At 41.7% G+C, this 23,195-nt stretch overlaps 1 protein-coding gene across 1 annotated transcript; it reads right to left on the reverse strand.

The window, feature by feature from the left end:
* Positions 1 to 9,058: 9,058 nt before the first annotated feature.
* onecut2 (one cut homeobox 2) lies at positions 9,059 to 20,835 on the reverse strand. Its single transcript, XM_076283153.1, has 2 exons — positions 19,719 to 20,835; positions 9,059 to 9,345 (listed from the first exon to the last, which is right to left on the reverse strand). The coding sequence occupies exons 1-2, from the start codon at positions 20,833 to 20,835 to the stop codon at positions 9,059 to 9,061; spliced, it is 1,404 nt and encodes a 467-aa protein (XP_076139268.1).
* Positions 20,836 to 23,195: the final 2,360 nt, after the last annotated feature.

The raw sequence follows: 23,195 nt of genomic DNA on the forward strand, positions 1-23,195 counted from the left end.
CACTAATGTGTGCAATGGGAGAACTTGATGAAGGAACAGCAAATATAAACAGTACACACACACACACACACACACACACAACAGAATCCTCGGGGGAGAGGACCGGGGGATGTCCTGCCACAGTTTTAAAGTGCCCAATACATCAACAACGCGAACAATATTGAAAGCTCCAATGTATGCAGTCATTTCAACATGTAACACTGACACTGATAGTTGTATTTTTCATTACCGTTAACGTTTCAAAGATTATTTTTTTGTTTTTTTCCTTTTTATTCTGAAACACAGCTAATAATATTGCACAGATGAGAGGTGTCCTACCTTGAATGTAGGGGTTAATACACAGAGCTTTTTTTTGTAGAATTCTAACCCAATATGCACTGCAAACTGAAAGTAGAAACACTCTTAAGGACATGCAAACAGATCAAATGTTGTCTGTCAGATTTGTCTTGGTTGTGTACATACTCAGGCAGGAAATGTTTGCATTCGAATGGGGTCAGTCACACAGCCGGTTGTGGGTATGTCAGTTACACAATCCAGTAGTTGTATCACCCAACTTCATACGGCTCCAGAGGAGTAAATCGTGTACATTAGGACATGCCAGTATGGTTCACAGAGTACATTAAAAGATAGTATGGGCATAAACAATGTGTGTACCCTTTATTTGATTTAAATCCCACCATGTAAGTAGATGACTAGACATGTCATGTTCTTTCTCTTGGAAAACTCGGAATACCAATGGTGTACACCAGCATGGTCCATTAATATGAAGCACTGCGTTTACTGAATGTGCCTTCAAACCCCATCTGTCCAAATTTTAGAAGTTGCAGTTTTGTAAATTTTAACATTTCAATTTGTTTTTCAAGGCACCAGCCTTTTGAGTTCATCTAATTAATTAAATGTTCCCAGGACAGAGTGGATAATCGTACTTGTTATCGGGGTTAAGTAAGTACAAAGTAAATTCACAGCTGGAAACTAACCTTGGATAAAATACATATCGTTTATATGACGTGATTATAGCAGATTTATGAAAGATCATAAATCTGGTACTACCATCTTGTCTGCACTGGGTGTTTTAGTAAATATCAACCTCAGATTGATAAACCAGAGTAGCCCTGTTGATTCAGTATTGATTACTTTCTGTAATTTGTATGGAATTCAGCCAAACAGTAGTTTTATATTCATGAGGACAAAATGTTAAGGATACAACCATGGTGATTTCTTTATTTTGGTACACATTAAGTGGAAGAACATTTACTCTGAATAGTTGTCTCTCTTTGAGCATAGGTGGATTGGTAGTGAATAATGTTATAATTTAACACCAATATTCCCATCAACACTTCAGTCAATGCAACAAAAATACCATCTGTTTTTAAAAAAAAAGAAACTTTAGCACTATAAGAAATAAAATCATGGGTTCTTATGAGAAAATTAATTTAAAAAAAATCTAAAGACATTGGTACATTTTTTTTGCTTTTGCACAAACAACCAAAAAATCAACTGAAATCACTTTTCACTTCATAACATTTGAAGTTGCCCCACCAATAATTACATCTTTAGAATGGGTATGACTCCCTCTGTGTCAGTTGGTTAGCTTGTTGAGCTGCTTCATAACATATGGTTCTCAATGGCTAGCTTGCTCTTTAGATGTGAATGAGTGATCCATATCTATTCAGCCAGTGACACTGACACTGGATCTATGCTTTTACTGTAAGGTGCTCCAAGGTTTGGACTACAGCACAGTTGCTGTGAGGTGTGTCCCCCTTGGGCAGACGCAGTGGATTTTGTGGCCCCTCTTATTTGCGGATCTCTCATGGTGTACTTCAGAGAGACTTCAACTTTGGTATTTCTCGGCACTTGATGATGAGCTACAAGATGTGAGCTTAGCACTGACACAAAGTGAGGCGGTGGTGATGGTGCGCGAAGAGATTGTCAGACACAGCACAGTCTGTGACATCAGGGGGTTTGAGGCTTAATGGAATAATTTGGGGGGGGGGGGGACACATGAGCTACTCTCATAAAAAAAGAAACAAACCAATTAATAAAAAAATAACTCAATGAATGTTGTGGCTTGGGATGAATGTGTTTTGCGCAACATAAAACATACATTTTACAGACTTCTCCATATCCATCAGATGCATAATTTGACACAATCTAACGAAGACCCTTTATTGTGGCTGTACGATGGTTCAAAGCCTGTCCACGGAACCACCTCATCCTTCATTGTGTTTTTTCTCGCTGTGTCTGATTTTAGAAGGTAGCTTGGGTCAATATATACACAACTGAGCTGCACTTGTATAAAAACAGAAAGTCCAGGCTAACATGCAGGAATGAAGTCCTCTGAGGTGATGAAACATAATAGTCACAATGCATTTCAACTGTTTGCTAACCGTAAATATAGTCATGCATAAAGCTGGGGCTACAGCACTGATGGGCATCTGCTAAGTGTAATGTTACACCTTAAATACAGAACAGGAGAGCCCCCCCCCCCCACCCACCCCCCCAAACAGACAGGAAAGAGGGGAAGTGTGGGAAATGAATGACGTCTAAGTGGTAACATAAGTACTGTGATTTTCTCCATCACAATATGAGAGCAGTGAACTTGAGGCCTACTCTGCAACCATTCCAAAAACCAAAACCAGAAGAAAAAACAACCAAGCAAAGCGTTTTCATATAGTCAGCCATCCCACTGAAACAAAAAGAACCATAAAATGAAGTAAGGACAGAAAACAAAAGAAAAAGAGGAAACAGCATAATCCTCAAACCACAAAAGATGAGAAACTTGACACATTAGCAAGGGGAGACAAGCATTTTTTTGTTCTTTTTTTTTTTTTGTAAGCGCACCTCTTCAACTATTACAAAAAATCACAACTTAAAATGTATAAAGCAGTTTCCATTGTTTGTCTCATAAAGTCACAGTTACCAAAAGAAGAGCAAGTGAATAATTTATTACATACGCTATATTAACATTACCCTAAACACTATTATCTATGAGGTATATCTGAGAACATCTGGTAAGGTAAAGCACGGTCTGCGCTAATGTCATGCCACAAATGTATCTTTTTTTCCCACTTATTTAAAGCTTTGCAACCGTTAAGAGGAGAGAGATAGAGAGAGAAAGACAGAGAGGGGGAATAAGACTAACGTTACAACCTTTGGTATAGTCTTTTGTTTTTGTTTCCTTGTGCTTTGCATGATTGCATTGCAAAGCACCACAAAACCGAGAGCACGTTAGCAAAGGCGTGCACCGGCCTGTCAAACACTGAGGTATTCACAGGAATAGAAATGACAGAGAGGTCTAGACTTCACTTTGGTTCAAGCAAGGCACTCGTCCTGTGGTTATCTCATCCTTTGCTATGAAAAACGCTCTCTACGTCTTTTGTGAGGCGGGCTCCTTTTTTGTCAAAGAAAGTAATGCGGTCAGAGGAGGGAAATGCACAGAATTTGGTTTTAATAGGTCATCTCAGCTCATGCACCACGTGTCAAGTTCCCAGTTATGTATGTTCCATAAGAAGCCTCAGAGTGCATACTGATGCTTTACATTAATATATGCCAAATTGTACATGAAACACTTGTGGCAGCACATGATGGTGTATGTTGTTACAGATGACATACTACTTCAGCAGCTAGTGAGAGCCCCTAGTCAAAGTACATACTACTTGTTTCAACAGGAGGGAATGATTACTATTCTGGAGCAGAAGTAGCCGTTAGAGGAACGCTAGTGAAATTACAGGAGCTGTGTTGTTCTACATCATCACAAACAGGAGCTCATGTCCTCCAGAACTGAGAGGTCCTCACCACAGCCTTTGGTGTGAAACAGGGGAGGGGGGTTCTTTGGTTTGGTTTGCACAGGTTTGCACTGAAGCAGAGACAAATGAGTTTTCATCTGTTGAGTTAAGCTAGAGGGAAATCATGCCTCCAAAGGCTTCCTTAGTGTGGACCCTGAAATCAACACTTGTCTTGTTGTTTACAATTTGTTTACTTCAACATAAAAAAACAATTCTTGACAATCAATTGAATTCTAAGCACAGTAGCGAGTGACAACTGATTGTAAGCGTGCCACTCACTCTGATCCAACTAAAACAACTCCATGAATGTGTCAAAGCAGGGGGAGAGGGACATGCAGTCTTCTACTGTACATCAGTGCAAAAGTGTTTGTTTTATGGGTCAGTTTGATTCTTGCTTGCTCAGCTCCATTTGGGTGGTGAGGGACGTTCTGGACGACATGGCTTTGAGCTTACATCACAACATCCCCGGTCACTTCCCTGGCCACATGTATCTTTGTGGGAAGAGAGAGGGATGATGTGTTACAGAACTGGACAGAGACAGAAAAAGATGGAGCAGAAGAGAAAAGGAGAGGGTGACATTTATCATAAATGAAAGCATGGGTCAAGCGCAGACCGTACTAGAGAAAAAAAAAATCTTTGGTATCTTTGGTTTCATCAACACGATTAAAATTACAAATGGAAAAGTCAGTGAGGTAGCCTCTTTGGTTCTCACTATAGAAGTAGAAAGGTTTTTTTTTTACACACACACAAGTCAGTCTTGGAAGCAGCTAGTGTTTAAGGGATTCCTCTGTTATCCTTCTACGAGTGAAGCGATGAACATCCTCTCAGCAATCGCAGTTATCTTTGGTGTGTTTGCACCCATCTCAGTCAACGCGTGGCCCTGTCTGATCCGTGTCACAAACATCAGTCTGAAATTCATTGCTTGTCCGTCAATTGCCAACAAACAGTATGCAAAAAAAAGGTCTCTCAATATATCAGCTAAATTACCTCTAGAGCACAGATGCAGTGCGTTCTTAGAGAGTTTCAACAAGAGATTGTTTTCATTCGGAAGCAAATTAACAGAAACAAAATCAAAGGAAGATCATAACTAAATTCTCAGTAATTTGGTGACATGTAAATTACAGCTTTCTACTGACACGTCTAAATTTTGAACATTCACTCTGTTTATTAAGTCTAAAGGAAATTAAATACTCATTCTGTTGCTTTTTAAAGTAAAGCTAACTAATAATAAATTAACAGCAGGGGACATAAGCACTGCATCTTTGATGCACTAACATTCTTAAATACCCATAAATATTCATTCACAATTACATCTAATTAAATAATATTAAATAATTACGTTTAAAAAAAGCTATGCTTGTGTACTAGCACATTTTGTCATAAATAAATAAGTCTGACAGTGTCAAACACTTAAAGAAAGACAAAAAATGTAAACTTTGGCAAGCTAATTGGGATAAAGGGTTTCAGGGGAGTTTTGGTCATTTAAATTAATGTTCAATCATAGCAAATATAAATTACATAAATAAAATTATAGCATTCAAAACCTAGGAAAGACAATTGTACATAGGCATTGGCAAAATAAAAAGTAAGTACTAAGACAAGCAATGAAAACCTCTTTTTTGGTTTGATTTCATATCCATGGTGGGCACATGTTCCTCAAGACCAGACTGCAGTGAGCAAATGGGGGAGGGACTCCTACTCCAGCCTCAGGGCTCCAGGAGCCTCAGGGGTCTGAAGTGAAGGAGGATCTTTGGACTAAAAGCTATCAAGAGTGAAAACTATAGGATAAAGCTATTCGACCGATAGTTGAGCAGTTTTCTTTCTCTTCAACTGAAGAACTTGTGGGGTTTTGTCCGTTTCTGGCTTTGTTTCAGTACTGTGACTGGGGGGAGTGGGGGACTACTTTGTCTTTTTTTTTTGTTCTTGAGAGAAATTGAACACGTCATGGATGTGCCTTTGAACACCTGACCCTTGCGACCCACTGGAGTGACCACACACAGACATGAGGGAGGGGATTCAGTCCTCTGCACAGGGTGAACTTAATGGGGGACAAACAGAGGGAGAGAGGGCTGGATGGCATTCCTCTTTCGGACAGACTTCAGTCCAGCCCATCTTTCTGAACTTCTAAACAATGTATTGCTCTTCCATAAAACAGGGGAGGGGTTTCTTTGGTTTGGTTTTCACCTGTTTGCGTCTTTGGTTTCATAGTAACTTTGCATTTGTGGAAGGGTACATTAGTTTTTTTTTGGTTTAAGAGACTTTAAGAGTATAAATGGCAAAAATGTATCGTTCATCACCCGCGTCTCAACATTCAATACATTCAGAAGCCCTCTACCTCTGATGTGAAACCTGAATAGTGTAGTTTGCTACTGCTGTGCAGAATTAGCAGGGAGTCTGCTTATCTGTGTGTAAATGTGATGTTGAACTAGCTATGCTGTATACAAATACTGAACACATGTGATAAAAGTCTATCTCTTAGCACATACCATTGTTATAGGAATGACCGTGTGGGGGGCTAACGTACAGTTTCCTAGTCAGGGAGGGTTTGCCGGTTCCACAGGAGTGTGCTTTAGTTATCTTTGGTACGCAGTTTTGCTGAAGCACACTCTCTGTGTCCCGCGGCATGAAAAGCTGAACTGACAAGTTTGTCAGGCCCAGATTTGCGGTGCTGAGCGCGTGGAGAACCGAGGTAGTCTGTGTGGCGTGTACGAGATGAACCGAATCCCTGGACCCCATGTCTGTGAGCAGGCACACTCCGCAATTAATCACACACATCACATCCACCCACACACGTGCGTTTCCAGGGTCAGCATACGCATGTGTGTGTGTGTGTGTGTGGCATGCTTCTCTGAATGTATTCCAGGCTTTAGTACAGGGTAAAGGTAACAGGAGAGGGGAAAAACTGCTGTAGGAATAAGTTGTGGATCTTTGGTATTGTAGCTGATGAGGTTTTCGTTGTTCTTTTCCATTTTTTCGTGAAAAAACTGCATAGGCACACGTTAAAGACAATCTTCAACTTTTGAGAGACACATTATTTCTGCCTTAGGAAGCAGCTGCCGCTGAGGACAGCGCTTCCACACGTGTTTAACCCTTTTAGTCCCAAATCTGCTTCCGCCTTTCAAAGTCCCTGTCGCGTCGGGCAGAGACGAAGCTACCCCTCGGCTCCCCCAGCGACCTCACCTCCCTCCTCTTCCTTGGTATCCTCGCTGTTATAAGGTTTCTTCCTCTTTATAACAGTTTCTTTTAAGTTGTAGAACAGTTAGGTGCAGAAAAAGTTTCTTTGGTTTCGATTTGTCAATAAATAGAAAAAGTCTCAAGTGTCCATTTCAATCATCCGTCCAGCCTTTGGCTTGCTTCTACATCATGAAAACCTGTGTTTCTGGGGAAGGGACGACCCACTGGCTCGCAGATTTCACTCTGTGGTCTGTGTGTGAATGTGTGGTGGTGGTGGTGATGGAAAGATGGCAACGTGGCTTTGAAACAATGGCATTTCGTTAAAACCCAAACGGCATAGACAGGCAGGAGTTCCTATATTTACATTTGATTAGTGAGAGGGGTCTAGTTTAGTTTGGTCGGTAGTGAACTCATTCAGCGTTGAACAACACTGAAAGCGATGAGACCGGGGGTTTGCTTGTGGGAGTGACTGGACGCCTAGAGCCCTGGTCCGGCGCAGCCCTGTTTTAGTTTCATAGGCTCCAGGAAGGTCTGCGCTAACGAGGCCCACTGGGCGCCCAGCGCCCCCATCATCCTGTGAGCCTGCTGGAGATGAAGCTGGCAGGCATCGTCTTTGAGATTGTCCTCTTTTTCAATGATAAAGGCCCTGATTCGCCATACCAGTTCGATCTCAGCAGGCTCTCATTTGGTTTTGCGGTGGTCATGGGGTGTCAAACGAAAACTAATGTGTGATGTTCAAGTGTAAAACATGACATGATTTGGTTTGTGATTGTTTCGAGTTGTTTCGTTTGTGTGGCTGCATTTGTGTGTGGGAGTATAAGTTCAATTGTTTGTTGTTGTTTTTCCTGTCTGCAAGTGTCTGTGTGTGTGTGTCTATGTTCCTGCATGTGCGGGGAGGATGCTATGATGGGTGTTCTTCAACTGCTTCTTAAAATTGGCGTCCTGAGTAATCTAAGGAGTGAAGAACGATCTGCATGGAGCAGCCCCAGGTCTATTGCAAATGAAATGTGCTTCAAGATTGTGCTCATGTAACTAAGCCATCCACTAAAGTCTGGTGGGACAAAACAGTGATAGCAGTCGCTAGATTCTGTTCCAATTTTGTGTGCGCAAGTCTGTCTGTGTCTGCGAGTTGTGTCAGTAGGTATATGCATACCAGCATTACAGTTTAAAATGGGGCAAATTTGTGCTTGCAAACTTGCCAGAATCTGGCATTGGGGAAATTGGAATTACCTTGATATATCAAGGGCTACCATTTAACCCTTTGTGAGCCATGTTCTTTGTGGCCTGATCAAATTACAGATGTACTGCAAGTAATCAAATCCTCGGAATGATAGCTATGCATCCAATGTGTAATACATTGTACTATATGAATATCTGATGGTATAGAGGTATAGGTAGTTCCTTCTCTATGTTTGTCCCTAATCCACATTCTCTTTGTTGATGTCTATGAAGGTCACATTAATGTACCTTAGATAATCAACTGAGGTGATGTAAAATAATCATAAGACCTAAACATGAATGGAGAGTCATCAGATAGATGAAGTGGCCAACTGAAATGCATTTTGTGTAAATCTGCTTTGTGGCCAAAAAACCCAACATGAATATGGATGGCAACCAGCCCTTTGGTAAACAGGATCAGGCTGAGATATTGAGAAATGTTTGAAATATTTTGGTGATATCTATAATCTAATGCACTTATATTCTAATGCAATCCTTTGCATGACATAGATTAAGAGTGAAATGGGAATACCTCTCCCAAAACACTAGTGTGGAGCATTATGGGATGGTTTGGGCTGGATGTATGTGTGGATGATGATGTGCTTTTGTCATGGTTACAAGTCAGCTTGCTTTTTGCTACAGCGTGCCAGTGGACAGTCCCTTCCCCTCTCCTTCTCAAAAGGATTTTTTTCTTTAAAAAAAGGTTGGTTTTGAGTGGTCCACCCATCCCTGGCATACTGACCGTTACCCCCCCCCCCCCCCCCCACCCCCACCCCTCCGCACACCCGTCCCTTCCTCCCGTTACCCCCTATCCTCAGCACCACCCCCATCCCATCCCTGACCCCCCCCCCCCACCACCACCCACCCCCCCCTCACTCCCATCACGCTTTGGTACAAGTGCTGGAGGCTGAGGAGTTGCCGCCTGGACTTCCCTCGTCCATCCATTTGTCCAGGCTGCGCCTCCGGGCGTTCATGAAGAAGTTGCTGACGGTGCTGAGCTCCAGCCCCAACTGCTGGGAGATGGTCAGCTGCATCTCCTTGGAGGGACGCTTGTTCTCCTTGAAGATGGCCAGCAGTGTGCGGCGCTGGAGGTCAGTAAAAACCAGGCGGGATTTCTTTGGTGTATTGCTCCTGTCCTTGCTTGGCTCTTGCTCTTTTCTTTTGCATGCTGGGGGGTTGGGAGGATTCACAAGACAACCAGGAAGGGAAACAAGGAAAAAAAGAGTTATTATTGTTGAAAACCACAACAGTGTAAAGAACTTAGCAAAGGAACGACTAGCCAGTCAAGACACAGATTTGTAAGTCCTTCTCTACTTACAAAGTAGAACAATAACATGTTCAGAGGCATCTATGATGTGAAACCACACAATCAAACACAGAAATGACTGATCACAAGATATTGACTAAAGTATCACTTGCTATCAAATGTAACATAAGGCTAGGATCCTATGGTGTCCACTCGTTGAGATGATGGATGTCCAATACCCACATTCCCAGCAATATAAGCAGTAGGTAAATAATATATTACACTCCATGTCTCTGTGACACATCATGGCAAAGCTAAGCAGCCCACTGGGTATTCCCGCTGGGTCTGATGATCACCTGTATCACTCTGAGACATGCTCTGGCTCTCTAACGGTCACTGTCTCAATATTGATGTTTCTGAGGATATAATGTTTTTCCTAAAGGCAGGGTCAGTTTGCTGAGTTGGTCAAGCATTACTAACTTTCATTTTTCCAGATTCTGCTTTGTACTCACAGGATGTTTGGAAAATCTGGGCTTTTGCTGTTCTTTTAAGGCCATTTAATGTATCTCATACATGTCATTTATCAAACATCCGGCATATCCACAAATACCAAAAGCAGATCTTTCTTGAATTTCCCCTTGGGGATCAATAAAGTATCTATTTATCTATCTATCTAGATACCTCACAACCAGTTAACAACAATCTCTGTAAATCTTTAGAAGAAATCTCTTTGTCCAAGCACACTAAAACAAACAAGCATGCAAGCCATGCTAGTCATCATGCACAGGCAAATGTATGTATTACTGACTGTTAAAAAGCCTAAACTTTATATTCTTTCTATACTTTATATTATATTTTATTATCATTTAATATAATTTGCATAGCACTGTGCACCCAGGCGTGTTGAAATGTACCAGAGACGAAGATCCTCTTCATCTTCTATGTTCCACACAGAGAAACAGTTGCGTCCTGTTTATGTATTCGTAGTTTGTGCCCTGTGTGTGTGTGTGTGTGTGTGTGTGTGTTAGAGAGGGAGAGCGAAGAGAGAGAGGGAGCGGAATGCGCAGCATAGGAGCGGGCTTAAGAATTTGATTTGATTACCTCTTTGAATTAAGTATGCACAACTGAGACCGCGCGAGATCGATTGAAATCAGGTTAAGTACTCAATTGAGTACAAAACTATTATGTAAGAGGAAACTGTCCGCCGCCGGGTGTAAATAAGCACACTCTCTGCAGCAGCTTTGTGTTGCTGTCTGTGCGCCCTTGCGACTGGGTCGAGGATGGCTTTATAATCACCATTATTTTCAGTACTTAATTTCAATTTTCATATTAATTCTATGTGCACGGAAAGAGTCGCCTCCGTCTTGATGTTCGTTTCAGTTATCAGCGATATCAAGCCAAGCACAAGGACTATTGGAGTGGTTTGATACTAGACTGTCTATCAAATGGCGCAATTTGAAGAGGCCAAGTTAGATCGCCCTCCTGGGGTGTTCTTGCGCTTTTCTAGTGCAGTCAAACTAAATCTTTGATGGAATGCAATGAATACCAGTGCTTCAACACTCAACATTCATAATTCATGTCCAGCGAAACACAAAACAAGCTCAGATTTATTTCTGCTATCCATGGTACTGAACCACGACATTTCAAAGGGGATCAATCACCATTCGTTTTCTACCATTTCATTTCATCAGGTTAAGATAGACCTACATGAATTAAAAAAACGGGTCATTGTCTTTAAGCTACACTATATTGCTTAAAGAATTAAACGCGACAATGTATCCGCCTGTGTAGTCTATACTGCAATATGTATAGGCCTACAGCATAATAGTCTGCTTTTGTATGAAACACACGTATCGTTATTAGACACCGTTTAATAATACAGTACATTGTTTTGCTAGTTTATGTGGGCGTATACCTCCGCTGTTTTTCAGAATGTTTTGAAGGACTATGTAAATCAAGATAACTGCAGTTGTTTTCCAATAGGTGGCAGTATTGCTGTTTAATAGACCTGTGTTGTAACAGAAGAACTAAGCGCCATTCCGACAGCCTCTAAATCCCTTGGAGACAAAGTAGGCCTACTGATGCCTTACATAGATGTTAGATTTGTCATAGGCCTACTTCGTGCGGGATTTTTTCCCAATCAGACCTGGTCATCTCTGAAAACATGCCTGCGCTCGTCTAATTCCATTTATGCAATGTTTAATCATTACAAAACTTCGTTAAATAACAGCCCATGTATAAGGTGTAGCCTATTTAATTTGGTGGCTAACGAACTCATTCTAAGAGCAAAACTGAAATTATTAGGGGACGGACACAAACAACTATACATAGTCCTGTCCCTGTAAGCAATTAGCCTACATGGTTTAGATTTAAAATAATTGGGGTTAGTAAGAGTAGGCCTAGGCTATTCTAAACGGAGTAGCCTAGTCTACACTAGTCTATGGTCGAAATAGGCCCACACTAAATGGTTGTAAGGTCATTTACTGTACATCATCATAATTTACATCATAATTTACAATCATCATTACTTGTTATGGAAAATTACAAAAACGTAACTGAGAATTTGGCTGTTTGTACCGTGAACCGTTAATGGTGTTGGCCGAGGGAAAAACACAACTATCACTCTATGAGCCAGACATAGCCTATACAAAATAAATAATTGCAAGATGTATCATAAAACTACTTTAAACCCTATGAAGTCATAATTCCATGGAATGGCTTTCCAAATGCATCCAAGTGTATCTAGTGTTATGTGTGTCTAGGTTTCTTACAATTTTACCTTTAAATAAAAAAAGTTTTATTTCCTTAGCATTCTTTTAAAAGACAGTAATGAAAACGAATGCCATGCCTTGCTGGTTTACGGAAAAGAGAGCTTGTCGTGGCGTTGTGTAATAAAGAAAGGAATTGTCATTACCAGATATTCTACCGACGCTAAAAAAGGAAAACAGTCTTCCATTGACCAAAGACAAAGAAAGAGTGCACAAGAAACAGAAGGCGCCATCTCTTTTGACACACAACAGCAGCGACTGAATCACCTTTAGTCTTCATGGCAATGTTTGCCGTATGATAAAAATCACCATTGTAATATTCAAAGGGATTTAGTATTTCGGTTGTGGGAAAGGGGTGCCAACTTTGGGGTTTTCCAAAGGGGTAAGGTTAAATCAATAAGATTGATATGCGAGGTTTCCCTGGCCTTTCATCAAATGGATCTCTCTCTCTCTGTATCTCTCTCTCTCTCTCTCTCATGGTTGATCTTTCTTCTCCGGCGAATGTAAATCAATGCACAGTGCGTCTCTAACCACACGGAGCCCAGAAAGTGCACCCCTGGTAGGATCCAGTGGAGCAACACATCTGACCGCAAAGCTGTCAGTTCGCTCATATCTGACTTCATTAAGTTTGGCCTTAAATGCCTATTTCGAATGATATTGTTTTTGTGTATTTATTTATTTGGCCATTGTTATGTACCAACCCAAAGAACGGTTTTCATTGACGAGATTATTACTTTTGCACTGATACACACAACAAACAACATTTCACCAACAACACTTGCTGTGGCCAATAATTGGCAAATACAAATTATATTAAGCAGTCTGCTAATGCTTCACATATTTATGAACACTTTGAAATAAGTATGAAATATGCATGATAATGTCTCTTATTATAATTTTAGAAATAGACATATTACCATCAACATTAAAAAGTAAATGTTGATTGAACATACAGCTCCTTCATATTTGAAATTCATTCATATAATTACTGGCTGCTTGGGAATGCTAAAAATAACATGGAGCATAAGCTTCCCTCCTTCCTCTCCTCTGCATCTTCCCTGTCACAGGTGCTGAGAACCGCACTCCCTTCCTCTCTCTGAGCCAGACCCTCTCCATTACACAAAAGCCCTGCTGAAGGAGACCCTGAGAGGTGCTGGAGTGCTGGGGGAGGATTAGCCTGCTGCTATAGGGCTTTTTAATGTATTCACATAAACAAGCTACTCACACGTGCCCCAAGCCCACCCGGCCCCTCAGAAATAATGATGTGTCATCCGTGACTGCCTCTCAGACTATAGAAGGGAACAGGTGAGAACATTTCCGACATTCCTCTGCCTTGAAGTCGGAAAGGGTTTCGCTTGGCCATGGTCGGAAAATAGTTTTTTTAAAGCTGAATACGAATTCTCCTTTCAAAAAGAGCTCACTCTGCAAAAATCAATTCCACACATGAGTGCATTGTCTGTGGCTTTCACTATTACAGTTTTCAACAGACATCTTTTGCCCTAAAATCCACCCTTCTGAATACACGTTCCCCTTTTGATACAAAATGCTTTAAAACCATACTACAAAGACGTCAAATGCTTTGTGAGTTGTATGCGATGGTCTAATTCACCCAAGAAGGAATGAAAGCACAGCTAGTAAATTAATTTATGGCATCAAATGTGTGTTTTGGAGTCTGCTTTGAAAGTTGGAACTGATACAGTTGTGATGTAGGGTGATTGAGGTTTGAGATCAATATTTCACCGCAAAACATGAGCTGCAATGATGATTCCTCTTGTTCGACAGAAATTCCTTGTGGAAACAGTCCAGACATTTCTCTAAAGCACAGGTCAGTCCATCAGTCTGCTGCAAATCACCTTCTCTTTGGTACCTCAGCCTTTCTCCCCTCTCTCTCTCTCTCTCTCTCTCTCTCTCTATGTGTCTGAGTCTATCTCTCTCTCTCTTTCTCTCTCCCCTGCTTACTGACTTTAAAATGCAGCGATCTGATCTAGGACAGCGCTCTCTCATAAGGGCTCTGTCGCTTCCGGGAGCTGAAGACATCTAAAGCTGTGGTGCTTCATTATGGCGCAGTGTGTGAATAAATGCATCTGGGTAAATGCATTATGTTTGTGTGGTGGCCACTTAGCTGTGTCATTCCCTGTGTGTGTGTGTGCGCGTGTGTGCAGTCATCCTTAATGCGTGCTTCCTGTATGCAAGTGAGGCTCTCACACAGAAATGAGATTCTGAGCTCATCACACCTCGCTCTCTCATGAGCTGGGTCTCTCTCTCTCTCTCTCTCTCTTTCTCCCTCTCTCTCCCTCTCCCTCTCCCTCTCTCTCCCTCTCTCTCTCTCCCTCTCTCTCCCTCTCTCTCTCCCTCTCTCTCTCTCCCTCTCTCTCTCTCTCTCCCTCTCTCTCTCTTTCTCCCTCTCTCTCCCTCTCTCTCTCTCTCTCTCTCTCCCTCTCTCTCTCTCTTTCTCTGTATCAGCTTGCTTTTTTAGCCACCCATCCGAAGTGCACTGTTTGCTTTGACAGCAGAACGAACATCACTTGATCTCTATCAAGGACTGCACAAAGGCAGTCTGTGTGTTGGCCTCACACGTAGAGAGAGGGAAGGCTCTTTAATCAGATGGGAGGTGGGGAGGAAGGCCTGAATGGCTGTGGACATTCACAGTTGAGCATATCCACACCACTAACGATGATGACATCGGGAGTCCAAAGATTTTGTTGCCAAACACACTTATCAACAGCCACGCGATATGGCCAATCAGAGAATCCATTGACTCAGTGATGTTTTTTTCTGCTGATGAGGAAATTGCCTCAGTAACAGTTAGTCAAAAATATGGAGTAAAAGATTAAATCATGGATCTGTTTTCCTGCCTGAGTCTGGACAAGAGCTGAAGCTACGTTACCATGTAGAAGTGGTGGAGTTTCACAAACCTATTTAATCAGGAGAGGATTATCTGTGTTTTTCTGAATGTAATGTTAACATGAATATCAATGTATGCCTCTATCTTTACTAAGTTTATTTGTCCTGCACCTGCCAGACGGTGGCACACAATTACTTTTTTGAACATCTAGCTTTAGTTAACCTCAAATGAAAACAAAGGCTAAGACTAATTATCCAGGAACACTATAAAGGAAATATGGCCGAGAATCCATGTCTGCTGCCCGTCTCTCTCATCTCCACACGGTGGGAAATGAAAGCACCCATGCTGAGCTCCGCTGATAAACATGTGTTTGGCAGAATGCGCCTCTGTTTATTGATAACCACACTGCCATGAGCCAACACTATGCTCTTCAGACCCTCAGCCTACAACGCTGGCCTCCACCCAAGGCCACGCTGGCTGCACACCACACAAAACGCTTGTCTAACTGTATTTAGTGGGAATTGACAATGGTGCTTTCGGGTTTTAACTAATACCCTTTATTTTAATGTTGACATAAAATAAGATGTTTAGTGCATAAATGTCATAATATGAGACAATCGTCACCCAAAATGCAACAACCACAATACGATTGTTTGGTGTTTGAGTAGCCTATGCTGTCAAAATATAGCCAAAATCATAATGCCTGTACATAGCAAATACCATCAGTCACAAGTTACACCCTGTAATCCCAATGCTTTCTTCTTTTGAGCCTCTTGCAGCATTCAGTCATGTTATAGCATTTCCAACTGCAGTGCATTCTTTCTCCTTGTGCAAATGAGCTGTTGGTTTATGAGATTATAATGTGGTTTTAATAGAATTGAGAGGCTCCTGACTGTGTACTTTCAGTATGATCACTCTCCCACTCCTAGGCCACTGCCATGGTGTCACATATTACATTAGCCTAATGCAGTCTGTACAGGAAATAGATTTGACAACAAAGCATTTGAGAGCTCAACTGAATATGAGCTCTACAAAAATGACTGAATTTCGTCCCCAATAACGGTTTTCTAGTTGCTATGCTTCACATATGCCATTCAGAAACCATGTGGCTTTTCAGGAGTAACGAAAGGTATGCACATTGCCCTTCTGCGTTTTCCTTTTCTGGGAATGAAGAGGACAGCAGGGAAGGCTAACTACGACCTTCTGAGATAGCACGGTCATTCACCACAAGCGTAGCTGTTCACGCACAGCCATGCTGTGTCTTTGGGAATAAACTCTGTCTAAATCCAGACGAAGGTCATTCGCGACATCTATTCCTTGGGTACTTTCCCTCAGCTATTAGGCTACTGCTTAGTTCCTGGAGATTGCGAACGTGCTGTATGCTCGCATCTGCACACACAAATGATTACAAGCGATCCGTCACTGTAAAGCGTATGAAGGTGGGGACAGGCAGGCCGACTCGGGTTTGCTGGAGTCGCCTCAGTGCTGGGAAGAGATCTCCACCGTCAGCTTTACTGGAAACAGGCGAGATCGGGTTCCAGATCAATGCGCGCTGGGTCCACACGTTTGTGTTATTGTTGCCAGCATTAATGCTCTTTTAATCTTCAAGAGATTATCGCCATCGATCCATCGCCATACAGCTTCACATATTTGTTTTAGAAAGTGACATAACTAGACGAATGAGAGACGGAACGGCACATTTTATCCTCTGAAATAAATTATAGCCTACACCATTTGTGATCAAGTGGTGGTTAACCACAGTTTCTACCTTGGGTGTCACATTTTGAACTAAACTAATGTTTTTAAGTGTTGACCAGAGGTGTTTGTATTGTAGACAACAGCGCATGAAATACCGAAATAGGCCCTAATACTAGCCTATGTTAATTCATTCTTGTCGCAAATGAAAAACAGTAGGCTATCAATGGCAAAAACATATAGATTTAAGATTAAAACTTTAACAACGAGTTAGAAATTCTATAATTTATTTAATAAGTTTTATTGATTTAGAACGTCGTTTGATTTCTGCTGAATCTCAGATTGACTGCATGAGGATATCTGACAGAGGATCTTCTTTGTATTCTATACAAATTGGTGAAGGAATTCGGCTATCAAGAGACACGGGTTGCCAATGAATCCAAACTTTTATTAGACTCGACGCGTGTGTGTATTTATTTAACTTCATTTGTTTGTGGGCAGTGAGATCCATGGTCTTACCCCAGAGTTTTTTTCTCTCTCAATAGCCCTGATTCTTAATGCCGCTTGTCCATTTTCATCATTTATTTAGTCAAGTTGTTCCTACACACTGTGAGAGGAATAACAATGATTTGGTGAAAATGAGAGCGCTCCTTGATTTGAGGCACCCTGAGGTGGCAGTCCGGGCTGATTGCATGTCGTGTGAGAGGAATGGGCCGGAGTCGAATGTCACGTTTGATTTGACTAAATTATTAGCAAAAGGACAGGGCCATTTTCTCTGGTGAAACCATGCGGTGACAAGACACCTGCACCCTTATCTGAAGAAATACGCAGAGCAAACCAATCGCCCAATAACTCCAGTCACTGGCCTATTGCATAGGCTACACATTGGTGATGTTTACATTACTCAGCAACGCATACATTAATATATTCAGTTCAACATGTAGTCAGCGATGTAAACAACTGTCGAATTGTTTACTAATTTGAAAAAAAAACATATGCGAGCAAAGATGACTAAACATCAAATGCGGTTATTTTAAATGCCTGGGGTGAAATGTTTCCTCTTACAAGAAATCTTACCGGCTATAAAAACAAAAAAAAGCCCGACGACTCACTCTCCATTTTGCCTAGTTAACCCAAGACAAGGTGACGTTTTGTGCAGGAGCTGTGGGTCACGCCGTGATTTCTATCAATAATTCATCGAGGTTCTGCAGCTTCTGCTCTTCTTTTCAATTCCCTTGCCTCGCCGATCACATAATACCTTCCCCCAGTGCTCCGGCCGCAGACTTTACCGCCATCTGTAAGCTACCGATCCTACGGGGAAACGCAAGGCGACTGCTTTCCCAAACCTTTAACTAATATTGCTCTTCTGGTAGAAAAACTCTCTAGCTGGTTCCATTTCACCTTTTTAATTCACTTGCACTTAATCAGCTCAAATCTTTTAACACTCTCCTTCCCCTCCCTTTGAACAAATCTTATTGTAGCAGGGACGGTGAAAGGTAGATATTGACTGCATAATAGTAGCCTACACACATTGTACAGGTCCTAATTTTGGGGAAATGTGGTGGCCTTGAATTTCTGTGTGTAATGTTGATAAGTTTATACTCAGAGTGTTTGTGAGCATATGAAATAGTATATAAACAAACGTGCTCCTCTCTCATTCACCGGCCATGTGATTCTGATCGTACATGCGTAAAAACCCATTTTGAATGATAACGCAACTAACTCCTATTATGGTAATCAACAGTGTTAAGCCACTCAATAGAGTAAGCTACATGGTAGAAGTATAACTCTATACATCGTGCAAACTGCAGAATAGTATAGTGCAATTACAAAGGCATATATTGAGAGTTTTTGGCACATATTTTTGAAGAAGAAAAAATACACAATGTTCATTCTACAATAACATTTCGCCATTAAGTCATTTGAGAAACAACTATGTACTTGGTATGGGTTTTATGGGCTTGTTTATAGTTTCTGGTATATTTGATGTCAACCATACACGATTAGATTGCCAATAATTTTGAACAACACATTTGTGTTCAATCAATATTAAAGAGTAATCTAGATTTAGCATCGGGGCCTTTCTCCTAGAACAAAAGAAGCGCGTATTGATGGTTATAAATTTGATCGCTAGAGGGGGCAACAACCTTACAGTAGCCTATAGATACGAGGGTTCCAACATCGTAGGTCTTCTGTCGGGATAATAACCCTTCCCATCAACATAATCCCTCTCTACAATCACCGTCCCTCTCTTTCATTATTCCCCACTTTTCTAACTCTCATTTTCTTAACCTTTCTGGTGCACAGACGTAGCATTTCATCTTACAGACAGAATATCTCAAGCGCTGTTAGGATAAAAACAGACAGTGGCTACTATAATTTCAGTATGCTTTTTTAAAAAAGAGGTGATATCTTTTTTTATATAACTAAGGGCGTTTTGTTTGGAATGCATTCGACTACACATAGCCTACTAGCAAAACATCCTGAGTTAGGCTACTGAAATCTGCCAGACACAGCAAAACAGAGGGAAAGTAGACAGAAAATGTGTGGACCTATTTTATACAGTCTATGATGTGGACGGATAAGTACTGTTCCAGCAGCTCTTTGTTAAATAGCCTACACGAATAAGCATCACATCAGGATAGTGTTAACAATTTAACCTCGTTAACAATTTAAACCTCGTCACTAAAAAAGTGCTCTCTGACGCATTCATTTAAAAGGTAGACTATTATCCAAATGTGCGAGATACATTTACAATCTATTAAGCAAACACTTCTTTCAGGGGAGAAAATTATTAATTCAACTGTCATTAATATTGATCGCAATTATTGACCATTAGCTAAAAACACTGTAAGTGAAAATAAATTTCTCTCCACTGAAATGTAGGCTAACTCGCTTCGTGAACTCTGTTTTAGTGATGAGGGGAATAAGCACGGCGTAGTCAGCGGCGGAAGAGGAATGTTTTTAAAGAAGATACCTTGTCTTACCTGCAAGCCGTAGGGCCGACATCCTCTGAAACTCGGGTTCCTGCAGCCATTTCCACATTCTCCGAAAGGTTTCCCTTCCCGATTTAAGTTTACTCCAAGGTTTGGGGTTTCTTAATAGGTCGGAAAGAGTGCCCTGCGAGCGACACAGCACCCTCTGCGCGAAGATTGCCTGCGGGATGCTGTATCGCTTCAGTTCGGCTGTGATCCTTTGTGCAACTTCTTTGGTGTTTATTTCTTCCAGCTGCCCCGAGTTGCTACCTTGTGTTCCAGAGGAGGAGGGCGGTCTGTCTCGGTTAGAAGCCAACACAGGCCCGTGGGATTGAGGGTGGCCTGGATGCCCTGTGTGGTGCATCCCGTTCAAATGTGGCATCATACCTGCCGTTGGGCCACCGAGGCCTCGAGAGAGATGTTGATCCCCTCTGGCCAGCATGGCAGTGTGGGCATCAAAGTTGGAGCTAAGCATCTTGTCATGCCCATGTGTGCCATAGTTATGGAGGCTTTGTTGGGTGTTGTGTATGGAGCCCAAACCGTTACCGAGGGGACTGCTGGCCAGGGGGGATAAACTCTGACCCATCCCGGTCATGTCCTTATGATAGGGGCTATAGAGGTTGTTCATTGCTGGTAAACCCCGATCGTCCCGCATCAGCGTAAAACTCCCACTTACGCTCCGCTGGTGGTGATGATGATGGTGGTGGTGCGGATGGTGGAATTTGTCCGAAACTGTAGAAATGGGCGGTAAGGGTTGCAGTGGAGTTAACGTGGTGTAGGTGCCGCTCATCCCCATCCCGGGAGGGGATGTGTCGCACGGCATACTCATGGCGTGATGGAGCGGGAGAGACAATTCTGGTCGGTACTCTCCGGCTCCGTCCAGAATCGTTGCCATGCTGGACACCATCGCGGTCCGCGACGATGCCGCAGCCAGATCCTGATGTATCCGCAAGGAAGCCCCCGTGTTCCGATTGTGATGGTGGTGGGGGCTATGACTGTTCATCAAATCCTGCTCATGGCTTATTCCACCATGCAGATTGCCAATGCTGTCCATTGTCATCTCTGGGTTCATGGCGTAAGCATCCAGATCCTTGGCCAGGCATCGATAGGCGTTGTAGGCAGTCTTCATTCAGTCCATTGATTTATTTCATGTTATGTACCAGGGATGGGTTTTCCGTTTGTTTGTTTTCTAAGGCCTCTCGGGTTTTTATTTAAAAAATTACCGATCTCTATCAGACGGGCCAGTGCTGATTCTCCCCATGTCCGAGCCCTCTCCTCCTCCTATGTCTACTGTTTAGGCAGCTGGAGCTGTCCAGGATGGGCTAGCTCTACGCTCACCCTACCCCACTGAAAAGGGCGTGGACTATGGTTTGACGAGCGCAGTCTTTGTCCAACTGTATTTCCTATTTTCTTCACAAGACCGCCTCATTTTGCAGAAGCCACCAATCGGTTTGGGCCAATTCTGAAGCCCCAGGTTTACAAGTGCGGTTGAGATTTGTACGCAGCCTTTGCATCTGGATACTGACGCTGGAAAGTCTGAACGTCTTCGCAACTCCCACTAACCCTTTCCTCTCCTGTCATCAGAACAGTGCCTAATATTTCAATGTTTTCCACAATAACTTGTTTAATAGTTAATTCTCTGTTCATCACAAGGGCCATAGGCCTAAATAATCAGAAGGGCACTGGGCTCAGAGGATATCATTAATGGGATAATTTAGCATAATAGAAAATATGTGCTGTTATCAATGCAATTAATATGTCATAACCAATGTGTCAATGTGAAATCGGTAATGAATGATATGCTAATTATGTGAATTCCATAGACAGAATGTTGTGATAAGGTTAATTCATAATTAGTTATAGATTTTTTTTATTTCTACTTTTGCTCATGTATAAAGTCAAACGTTATTTCTCGATGACACATTGCTGAGGCAATAGTTCATATTATCTGATTTGTATGTCAATCTGTAAACATACTAGTTTTAGAGCACATCACAGTGTGAACTTTGTAATTTCACATAGTGTAGAGTGGGCCCAGTGATGCGTAAGATCGTCTCCTTTTTCTGCATTGTTTTTCTTGTTACACAGAGAGAGAGGGAGAGAGAGAGAGAGAGAGAGAGAGAGAGATGGAAAACTATTTGAAATACTACTACTAGACAGACATTTCGAAATAGACGCCAGTGTCTCACCATAATACATGGCACTCCTTTTTTTTAGACCTCGTTGATTGTTGATAATTTTCAGTGTATATATTTTTTTTAAACTTAGCAACGTTTCATGTGTCACACGTGAATTAATTTGACATACATTATGTAATATTGTTATGTCCATTCCCTTTTGGTCGATCAAATATTTCAGTGAGCCTCCATTAGCCCATTTTCCTAAACGCACGTCACAGGACACAAATAAATAGTGTTAGTCACTTTGGGAATTAACTGTTTCAAAAGTAACAGATTTCCCCAATAGCGTGGTCCTGCCTTGCTTTGGGTGGCTATTTAGTTTGGAAGTTGCGCAGATGTTGCCTTTGTTTAAAAAGACGGTAATTAAGGACAGAGGGACACAAGTCTGAAAAGACTGACCTATTTTTCTTTTGATCAGCTGTCAGAGCCGGAGCAGGGGGTCCCTCACACAGAGGACCGCTTCCAAAACTTTCAGCTGGCGACCCACCAGCTCACAAATTGGGAAGATAGAACTGTACCTGAGGCTTTGTATAGAGAGACGAATGGCATAGTAGTTGCAGATAATGTGACAGATAAACAAAAACCTCTGACACCATCATTGGCGGATTTTTTTGTTCTCACTACCCCGCCAGGTCGCCACTTAAATTGTAGAGATATTCTTGGCTGAAAATGGGAGTTATTCATGTCAACAGATCGATGTGTGTGCAGGGCAGGTCCAGTGAACACACATTTCCTTTCTCTGCATCTACAAGCTATGATGAGTTCTGGAAATACAACGCACTTATAGGCTGGTTATTCCTAGTAACATATTTCCCCGACTTTTGACATATAAAGATGTCTATCAAGTTTAAAAATAAAACGCATTCAATACTTCTTTTCTTTACTTGGTAAAGTATTTCTGAATCACAGAACATGCAGAAGGCTATTTATCTACTGTCACCTACCACATTCAAGACTATGGCCTTTTTAAAAAAAGATCAGATATTATAAATATAAATTTGAATATCATATTAGGTTAGGTTGTCCATTTTAGTTTGTAACCTAGGCTATACAGGCCTTGCTATTATATATTATATATTCGTTTAATACCTCTGCTATTTATATTGATTTTATGAGACAACGCGATTGCGTTAAACATGTAGGATAAAGTGGCAGAGCAGTAAGGATTCCCGCTTTCACGTTTGCAGTCTAACCACATGTTTACAGGTTGAATTATGATGCGTGATCAAGTAATCCGGCCTGGGTTTCTTTTCTGTGTAAACTCAAAAGGTAAAACCCAAAGACAGGCCTGAATAACTCTGGGTCGATT

This window comes from Alosa pseudoharengus, unplaced genomic scaffold (genome assembly GCF_046254945.1).
Source record: "Alosa pseudoharengus isolate Yale_2024_CS ecotype anadromous, Long Island Sound unplaced genomic scaffold, YU_APseudo_1.1 YU_APseudo_1.1_scf_14, whole genome shotgun sequence".
NCBI lineage: Eukaryota > Metazoa > Chordata > Actinopteri > Clupeiformes > Clupeidae > Alosa > Alosa pseudoharengus.

What these genes read in the sequence shown, in the direction of transcription:
- onecut2 (XM_076283153.1), bottom strand. Translation starts at nt 20,835, where the DNA reads ATGAAGACTGCCTACAACGCCTATCGATGCCTGGCCAAGGATCTGGAT. An exon ending in GTCGGCCCTACGGCTTGCAG is followed by an intron (nt 9,346 to 19,718) that starts GTAAGACAAGGT and finishes CCAACCCCCCAG; the next exon opens with CATGCAAAAGAAAAGAGCAA.